At 39.6% G+C, this 10501-nt stretch overlaps 1 protein-coding gene and 1 non-coding gene across 2 annotated transcripts; both read left to right on the top strand.

Moving 5' to 3' along the window:
- The first annotated feature begins 1052 nt into the window (after positions 1–1052).
- SSMEM1 (serine rich single-pass membrane protein 1) lies at positions 1053–7908 on the top strand. The gene is made up of 3 exons (XM_044244597.1): positions 1053–1235; positions 5325–5379; positions 7415–7908. Exons 1-3 carry the CDS (start codon positions 1053–1055, stop codon positions 7906–7908), a joined length of 732 nt encoding a protein of 243 aa, XP_044100532.1.
- A 1075-nt stretch (positions 7909–8983) lies between these two features.
- On the top strand, positions 8984–9086 carry LOC122905752. Its single transcript, XR_006384436.1, has one exon. It is a non-coding gene; the product is annotated as a U6 spliceosomal RNA (small nuclear RNA).
- Positions 9087–10501: the final 1415 nt, after the last annotated feature.

Genomic DNA, 10501 nt, shown 5'->3' on the forward strand with positions numbered 1-10501 from the left:
CTCTCTTTTTTTTTAAAGATATTTAATTAATTTATTTATTTGATAGACAGAGAGAGATCACAAGTAGGCAGAAGGCAGGCAGAGAGAGAGGGGGAAGCAAGCTCCCCGCTGAGCAGAGAGCCTGATGTGGGGCTCCATCCCAGGACCCTGAGATCATGACCTGAGCTGAAGACAGGGGCTTAAACCACTGAGCCACCCAGGCGCCCCTTTATTTCCCCTCTTAATGTCCTTAAATTATTGTGCACTTATTGAAGGCTTAAAAAGAAACACTATTATATATAGTGCTTTGCTATATAACTGGCCTTATGTATTAGTTTGCAAGGGTTACCATAAAAAAAATACCATGGACTGGATGGCTTGAACAACAAAAATGTATTTTTTCACAGTTTTGCAGGCGAGGAGTCCAAGACCAAGGCACCAGCAAAACTGGATTCTCCTGAGATCTCTTCCTTGGCTTGAAGATGGCCACCTTCTGTGTCCTCTCTCTGTGTCCACACATCCATGGGGTCTCTCTTTCTCTTATAAGGACATCAGTCATCTGGATTAGGGCCCTATCTTTATGACCTCTTTAATCTTAATTATCTCTTTAAAGACCTTATCTCCATTTATTGTCAAATTGGGGATTATTCATTTAACATATAATTTTGGGGGAACATAATTCAGTCTATAATATGTTAGGTGTGTGCATGTCAATTTACAGTGATATGATACATACAGAGACTGAAAAAAATAGACACCTCAGAAACTTAGATTTTACAGACATTAAAATTTAAAGAAAATACAGTATGTACAAGTTTCAGGAAAATAAAAAAAATTAAGGTAGAATGCACCCTATTGATGTATGGGGAAAATACCGTAACTCTCATAGAAATAATTTAGATAACTCTTCCAAAAAGTTAGAAATCCAAGAAGTGTTTGTCAGTTCCTGTCACAGTTACTGAAGCGTATGTCACAATAGGTTGCCAAGGAAATTGTCATACACATGGAGTGAAGTACTTCCCAGTCATCTTCATTCCTTTGAGCATGCTTTATTTTCAAAGCAAGAGGCCATCATGGGAGACCTTTTTTCCTTATTTTGGGAGGTGGATCCTCCCCCCATACCTTTAAGTTTTACCATTCCAAGTCAGGAATATGAATGCCGGAAGGATGACTCTTGCGGGACAATAGGGAGCTTCCTGCTTTGGTATTTTGTCATTATATTGGTCCTGATGTTCCTCTCTCGGGCTTCTGTCTGGGTAGGATATCCTATTTCATTTAAAATAATATGTTTACTGTATCATAGGGGATTTTCCATAAAATAAATTCACTTTACTTCGGTCAAGCTACTTTTTAGAAGTTTGTTTTCTAGTTTTAAAAATAATGCAATCTCTTTCTAGAGCATCCAAGAATACAGAAAGGATGAAGAAGAAAATTCAAACTACTGTAATCCTATTTCCTAGAGAGAGCCCTTGTTAATATTTTGGAGTAATAGTCTGGTTTTGTTTTTTATTTTTCTCTATCTCAATATATTTCTCTCAATCTCTCTTTGATATTACATGGTTGGTAGTGTAGACATTTTCATATCCTTTTTAAAAACTTAATATTATATTGTCACATTTCCTCAAATCATATTCACACAGCAGCACTCTTAATGGCTGCGTAATTTTGTCTTGTGGTTGTAACCTAACAAATCTGCAATTTGGAGACATTTAAGTTGTTTGCAGTTTGTCCATAGGCTGTGAAATGCTGGGATAAACTTACCTACTGGTAAATGACCTCCAAATTCCTTTTGTAGTCATGTAATTCTAATCAAAGATACAAAAGTTGTCATATTTATAGAATACATGTTGTAGGATTTGGGAGATTTGAGAATGAGGCAATGTCCTCTCCTGAAAGATAAGATGCAGAACTAAACTAAACTAAACAGAACAAAAGTCACCACTTCAGACCGCCTACTAGCAAAAGAAAATACCATCCTCTTAGGAAGGGGGTAGCCCAGGTTTTTAGGACTGTGTATCTCCAACGTATTATGAGTAAGCAAGCTCTTATAAATTGCTGACATGGCGTCCTTGCTGGCCATTAATACCAGGCTGATGATTAATCAGACCACCACCATTTGGCATTACAGTCAGTGCCCTGGGCTGGCAATGGTCAGCTAGACTGCTGCATCAGCTCTAGATGGAGAGGAGGAGGTTTGTTAAGTCTATGCCAGCTGGATTCCATTATAATAATCAAAGATTCTTCCCCTCACTACCTCTTCCTCCTAAGAAGAAGTTTCATCTAAAGTCTAAATACTTCTTAAAGTAGATACTTTGCCAAAAGGAGATTTAGAATAGTGATCCCTTATATGTGTCCTAGACTCCCTAGCTAAGTATATTGAATTTGTCTGGTTTGGCCAGAAAAGCTACTTTAGAAAATTAACAAAAAATTGAAATTGATTCCTGGCAATTTCATCATGAAGACTACTTAAGAGACCTGTTATTCTTCTGCTCCTTTGCTTGTATCAGCTCTTTGGAATCACAGAGTCTGAGCTTCAAGGACCTAAGAGAGCAGGCAGTCCAGCCTCCTTTTTGTAGACAAATAAGATACCAGTATCTCTGCTTTTTTTTTTTTTTCAAATTGATAAGGCCCAAGGCAATTAAGTGACTTGTCCAATGTTACACAAGTGGTTAAGTGTTGGAGGAGAAATAGACCTAGGTTTCCTGCCATGTAGTTCATTTGCTTCAAAGCATAGCTGAAATGTTGAATTAAATCTATTCAGTGCTGATTAAAACCTTAATTATTTTAGAGGTTTCATCTTTCACTTTGTACCCCCATGGCAGTTATAATGGGTTGAACTGCTTCTTGTGAAGGGTCCCAGATTTGAAATCTGAGAACCATATGAGAGCTAGTCAAGGAGGATGGAATTTTTCTTTCACTTTGAACTTCATTTTCTCAGCTAAACTATGGGCCTTTATTTACAAACCTTGAAGTAATGGTAAAAGCGTGATGGAAATGTGGTGGTAATTATCCTCAAACGTGAAGCGTGCTGATTTCCTCTGGATTTGCCACTACTTACGATGCATTTACCCTTTTGCTTTCAGAGACTATAAATACTATATTTAGTTTGTGTATTTGTTTAGTGTTTATTCAGACTGTTAGTGCTGGTATTTTTCCAAACAATACTGGTCCAAGTTTCTCATTTTGTATGTGTGGAAACTGAGCTTTAGGGAGGTGTTAAGTGAATTGCTAAAACTGCAGGGCTGTTCTATGGCTGAAAGGCAGAGCCATAGCCTAGATCTCCTCTCTGTTCTCCCCTACTCCTCAGGGCAGGCCCCGCTGATGTTTTCCCTCACTGAATCGCACACAGATAGTTAAGAAAGTGCTTTTGGTAACCAGAGTTCATGTGATTCCACTTAACTTGATGCAAAATCTTTTGATTTTGAGATTCTGTTTTGATTTGACATCAAGTCAAATATGGAAGTTTCTGTAAAAATGATGTAAACCTGGGCGCCTGGGTGGCTCAGTGGCTTAAGGCACTGCCTTCGGCTCAGGTCGTGATCTCAAGATCCTGGGATTGAGTCCCACATCGGGCTCTCTGCTCAACAGGGAGCCTGCTTCCCTCTCTCTCTCTCTGCCTGCCTCTCTGCCTACTGTGATCTCGCTCTGTCAAATAAATAAATAAAATCTTTAAAAAAAAAAAATGATGTAAACCTAATAAATATTTTTAAACATTTCTCCCTGTCCTTTATAAAAGTATGCGTTATAGAAAATGTGGAAATTGTAAGAAAGTGCAAAAAATGAGAAAAAAAAATCACTCCAGATTACTTGGAAATAGCCAACTACCATGAACAAAATTTTAGGTGTATGAACTTCTAATCATTTAATAATTATCTCTCTATATATTAAATTTAAAATAAGCCTCCCCCCACCAATCATTGTGAAAAGAGAGATATCTCAAAAGAGGATTCCACTCTTAGAATTTTTCAGAGAATGTTTGCAGTAACCCAATGCAGAGAGGGATCTCATTAAAGATACTTGCCTGCTGTTGTAGAGATCAGATATTAAGAAAGGAATGGGCCAAGGATCCTGGATTGTAGCTATGAATATCCAGGTATGGCATTTTCAACCCCAAGGAAGTTTGACTTTCTACAAAAATTCATTGTTTTCCCCAAATGTAGACAACTTGAAAAATCAGAAAGAAAAGTATCACTGTTTCACTCACAGTCAACCATTGCTAACACTTGTTTACATTGTTTAAAGTCTTTTCATGTTTTTAGCCTTCTTGTGATTGTACTACATATACAAATTTGTATCTTTTTTTTTTTAAGATTTTATTTATTTATTTGACAGACAGGCAGAGAGGCAGGCAGAGACAGAGAGAGGAGGAAGTAGGACCCCCGCCGAGCAGAGAGCCTGATACAGGGCTCAGTCCCAGGACCCTGAGATCATGACCTGAGCCGAAGGCGGCGGCTTAACCCACTGAGCCACCCAGGCGCCCAAGACATGCTTTTCTTATAATAATTTTACAACTATATATTATGATTGTCCGTAATTTAACCATGGCCTACCTTTGAATTTTATATTATTCTAATTACACTGTGATTATTTTTGTACATAAAGTTTTGTCTCTTTGAGGGGTTATTTCCTGGTGATAGATTCCTAGTAAGAATTATTATGTGTCAAAAGTGAGTATTCTAAAGTCTTGATACATTCTGAAAGAGTTGTTTTATATTTATATTTTAGCGAAATCATGTTCAGCATCAAAAAATGGGACACTAATCTGAACAATGGGACAAATTTATTTATGGAGTATTGGGCTAGGGTATTTGAGGAACTATTCAAAGAAATCCATTTCTTTTCTGTTGCCAAATCCATAGACAATGTTATGGTTGCATTTTAGAGGAAAGTTTTGGAAGGACTTGGGAGACAGTGGGTTTATGAACTCTGGTAAAGATCTTCAAGGATTACAAAAAAGGTGACCTGATAAAGTCTTTACAAAGTAATTTAAAATGAATCCCAGTACTATCAAATTTGTTTTTAAATGATATTTAAATGATATTTCTTTACAATGTGAGTACAGGAAAACTTTACAACCCATAGATCTTCGTCAGTATTATTTTCTCTCAAGTCTTTGTTCCATTTGGCTTGGTTCAAAACTTTTTGGCAGACTCTGCTATCAAAGCCTGGTCTTCCAGTGGGCAGCAGATGAGATGATCAATCTAATAGGAACTCCATAAGAATTTATTGAATTGTACTGAATGTTTGAAATTAGACATTGCCCAAGAGTCTAGGGCAACAGTGTTCTATGGACTTGAAAAACAGCCAACTGAGACTGCTATTACTGACCTGTATTTCTGAAACAGATGTCGGAGAAGAAAAAGGATGAAGACAGTGGGACCAGCACCTCAATCAGTAAAGGTGAGAGCTGGTACATATTTGGTATTGAACTATGATGAGAGAAATATGTGCTGAGTGTGGAAAGCAAACAACTGAGCGTGGTTATAGGCCTCCCCAGACCTGTGGTGGTCCCCGTGGATGGGCCTCTTGCTTTAGCATAGGACAGCTTAGCTGCTTCAGTAGAGCTTCTAGAGGCCATAAATTACTAGTACGTAGAGTTCAAGTTCTCTTTTCATTCCTCAAACATTCTCCCTGCATATAGTTTGCCTTTCATACAACTTTATTGTTAGTGTTGCTATAGGACTATGAGCTTTATATGACATTTTAAAAAAGATTTTACTTATTTATTTGACAGACAGAGATCACAAGTAGGCAGAGAGGCAGGCAGAGAGAGAGGAGGAAGCAGGTTTCCTGCTGAGCAGAGAGCCCGATGCGGGGCTCGATCCCAGGACCCTGGGATTGTGACCTGAGCTGAAGGCAGAGGCTTTAACTCACTGAGCCACCCAGGCGCCCCGCATGGTTTTTTTTTTTTTTTTTTAATGTTGCTGATATAAAGGATGTATATCACATAATTTACAAGTAACAAGATATATAATACACTTTATGGTAATAGACTGCCAATTTGACAAAGCACTTCCCAAGATTTCTGCCAGACCCTTGCATCCTAAGCCAACCGACAGCTGCATGCTTACCTTACTTGCAGCCAGATGAAAGAGACAAATGAAACATAAAAAAAAATCACCAGAGCTCTAGGTGCAGAGGCTTTTACAATAAAGTCTCTCTACTAACAACAAAAACATATTGAAAGTAGTCCTATATGAATGTTATGTTTCTTTTAAGTTAAGGAGTAAGATGAAGGAAGCAGGAAGATGTATGTTGTAACTTAACTTGGTTGTCAATGATATGACTTCTTTCCTGAATTGGATAATAACTTTAGAATACTCTGGAAGGATATTTCCTCGTTTTGGGGTGCGATTCACAATGTAGTAGCTAAAGGATGACACTTTTTTTTTTTTTTAAAGATTTTATTTATTTATTTGACAGAGAGAGATCACAAGTAGGCAGAGAGGCAGGCAGAGAGAGAGGAGGAAGCAGGCTCCCTGCTGAGTAGAGAGCCCGATGTGGGATTCGATCCCAGGACCCTGAGATCATGACCTGAGCCGAAGGCAGTGGCTTAACCCACTGAGCCACCCAGGCGTCCCCAAGGTGACACTTTTAAATGTAATCTATGTTAGTAACATGTTCTTTTCCACTTTAAGCCGAGACAATCAACAAAATCATAAACAAGACCTGATTTTTAGTGTTCGTTGCTTCCCCCCCCCCCCCGCCGCCCACACTGATTGCAAATTACCAACATGATGTTACTGAAGTGGAGTTGGGAAGAGATGCATGGTAGCACACCATTACATAGGATTTCCAATATCCAGATACCACAGACATAAATAGCTTCAAGAGCTATTTCTTAATAAAATCTAATAAAATAATTAGGAACTGATTAGCTCAGAATATTTATTACATTCATGTGTAATAAATGGATTTAATGGTAAGTTTGTTTCATTTAATTTTGACTAATAGGCTGTGTTTTAACAACCATCTCACAGAATTCCTGTAAGTTTAACCCTCTGTTCTTGTGAGCTTGCTGGTAGAAGACAACTCCAGCACAGCACTGTGTAAAGAAAAGACCTTTTTTAGTTTCCTGCTACCCAAATCACATGCACATACATACTTGACTCTTTAAGTCTTCAAGGCAAGGGGAAAATGTGTCCTCCTCTGGAAAAGCTTGGTGACCTTTCCCTTGATCTTATACGAGGGGTCCACAAGGCTTCAAAAACAATGTGTCAAGCATCTATTTGACCCCTCTGGTCTTTAGAGGACTTGGTATCATACCGGAAAAGGCAGGCAGTTACCAATGCTTGCAAATGAGCCGAGACAAGTGGTGGCTTGCCAAATGGTAACCGAGAGAGAGTCCATACATGCCATAGGCTTCCTTACGTAATACGAAGTTGCAGTAACCAATGATATGCCTAACATCTTGATTTGTTTCATTGGTTGTTAGCAAGCAAAGACACTTCCTATAAGCGGCAAAGCAAAGATGGTGACTGGGATTCTTTACAAATGATGAAAAAACCCAAGCAGAGCCAACTCACCCCTGTAACTGACTCAGAAGTGGCTTTGGTCAATGCCTATCTTGAACAAAGACGAGCCAGGCGCCATTCTCAGTTCAGCCAGGTGAATCAGATCCAACACGATAGTGATACTACTGAGTGTGACAGTGAAGAATCAAACTCGGGAGCCTCCTCGTGGAAGGAGAGTGAAAGTGAACACCATCCATCACCAGCTAGTATTAAGAAGAGAAAACTAGCTCAGAGGCCAAGGAATGTGGGAAGTTGCCAAATCAGGGAAAGGCCCTGCCTCCACTGCAAAGCCATGAGAACCAATGAATGGTTGACCCGCCACTTCCTTCAAAGTACTTCAGTAACCCACATGAAGGGAGATAATCAAGAGGAAAATTGTGTACCTGACATTAATACAAAATTCAGTAAATTTTGAATTTTATCAAGTCCTTACCTTACTTGCAGCCAGATGAAAGAGACAAATGAAACATAAAAAAAAAAAATCACCAGAGCTCTAGGTGCAGAGGCTTGTACAATAAAGTCTCTCTACTAACAACAAAAGCATATTGAAACCCAAGAGGTAAAATTTCAGATAATCCTTTATCCAAAAACAGGCCTGTGAATTTGTTTATGGCACCAGTGGAACATCAAAGACCTGCTGCTACTATGATTTTTTAATTCAAAAGAGCACAAGACATATTTTATGCCTTGAGTGTATGTATTTTGTTTATGTCTGTAATACAAATAAGGACGCTCTTTGAAAATATATTTGTGTTCAGAAACCATTTAAATTTATTTGTATGTTTTGATTGACTGACTGAATTAGGTGACATTGGTTGGCATGGAAGGGACCGTATTCTCTAGGTCCATATTTTCAGGTGACTCTACCTGAGCTGTGTTGTTGCACATGTGTCAGCTACAGTTGGTGAGAAAGAAGAACTCGAGAACCTGGAAAAAGACCTGATTCCCAGAGTAGAACAAGGAGGGAAGGCAGCGTGGCCCAGAGGGTGACTGGGCCATGGGTTGTCCACATGGTTATTGTCTAAAGGCCTTGGCAAATGTTAAAGAAAAAAATTATTTTGACACCTTTTTTTTTTTTTTTTAAGATTTTGCTTATTTATTTGACAGAGAAAGAGCACAAGAAGGGGGAGCAAGAGAAGGAGAAGCAGACTCCCCACCGAGCAGGGAGCCCAATGTGGGGCTTGATCCCGGGAGCTTGGGATTATGACCTGAGCCGAAGGCAGACACCCAACTTAACTGATCCACCCAGGTGCCCCTTTGTTTTTGTTTTTAGATTTTTAAAATTTATTTGAGAGAGGGAAAGGGAGAAAGCACAGGAGGGGAAAGGGAGAAGCAGGCTTCCTCTGAGCAGGGAGCCTGATGTGGGGCTTGATCCTAGGACCCCAAGATCATGACCTAAGGAAAAGACAGATGCTTAACCGATTGAGCCAACCAGGTGCCCTGGACACTTGTTAAATATGGTGGAGAGGACTTTATTCAAGACGACTGTAGTGCTCACTTTGGCAGCACATACACTAAAACTGGAACAATGGAAGATTAGCATGGCTCCTAGGCAAGGCAGACATGCAAATTGGTGGAGCATTCCATATTTTAAATAAGTCAGACTGAGAAAGACAAATACTGTCATCTCATTTATACATGTAATCTGAAAGAGCCAAACTGACATAAACAGAGAGTACAGTGGTGGTTCCCAGGGGCCGAGGCTGGGGAAAATGAGGAGATGTTGGTCAAACTTTCAGTTGAGTAAGTTTGGGTCATCTAATGTACAACATGGTGACTGTAATTAACAATGCTGTTACAATTACACAGTTAAAAGTTGCTAAGAGTAAACCTAAAATGTTTTCACCACACACAACAAAATGGAAGTCATGTGAGGTGGGACATGTGTTAACTAGTCTTATTGTGGTAATCTTTCACAATATATATGTGTATCGAATCACCATGTTGTACACCTTAAACTTATACTATAAAGTTGGGATTATAACTCAATAAAGTTAAGATTGAAGCATTAAAAAAATAACTAGGCCACAAAGTGCTAGAAAAGAAAATAAATCTATCAACCATACCTTGGAGAGAAAATAACTATTATAATAGTGGTTAAATCTGTTGCAATAGGAGAGAAAGGTCAAGTTCAACTCCAAATACAGCAAGAACAAGTTGTGATTGATAGCCAAGGAGCAGAGGAAGGGGGTCAGTGAATGGAAAATTACTAGCAAAGACATCAAAGGGTAGGGGGATTCCTGCTAAACTGACCTAAGAGGATTCTTGCTAAAGGCAGCCAAGGACTCAGACATCAAAGATAGCAGATGAAAAACTTGATCAGATATCAAGGGTCGGGGGTTCTCAATAAACTTACTTAGCAGGATTCTTACCCAAACTGGGCCAGACACCAAAGTTGAGATCTGGTCTTAAAGAGGGCTCAGAGGAGCCTGACTAAAGTTGGGTCAGAGTCTTTATTGATTGTTAGCCAAAATCTAGACATGCATGGGGTTGGGCTTTCCAGGTAAGTGGGAACCCCAGCGGTGGGGTATTCAGGCCGGCCTTAGTAGATGGGTGGCTATTCTGGAGACCCTTCTCCAGGTGGATAGCAGAACCCCAGCTGAGATATAAAAGAGGGCCCCAATTCCTGAGAAGAGGGCTGGCTAGCAAAGAGAAGATAAACAGCAGGAACTGTAGTCACTGGGCTAGAGTTCAAAGAAGGGCTTAAGTCTTGGGGAAGGACTTCGGTATTACAAATAAGATAAAGACTGCAGCCTGATAATAAGGACTAAGGCCTTCATGACTCACTGGCAGAGGGACCACACGATATGACTTTGGTTACTCCTGCTAATAGTAGCTTTCTTAACTGATTGCAGCACAGGAACCTGGGTTGCCTCCGGGGGGCAATGTGGGAGTCCCGACCACTGGAACAAGGCCACTAGAATCCAGGACATGGGGTGACATTTCTGAGCTTATCTGTGGAGACTGTCTCGTTCACATTGCCTAAATAGGTCTGAGGCCATGAGCAA

The sequence above is a fragment of the Neovison vison genome, chromosome 4 (genome assembly GCF_020171115.1).
Source record: "Neovison vison isolate M4711 chromosome 4, ASM_NN_V1, whole genome shotgun sequence".
Taxonomy (NCBI): domain Eukaryota; kingdom Metazoa; phylum Chordata; class Mammalia; order Carnivora; family Mustelidae; genus Neogale; species Neogale vison.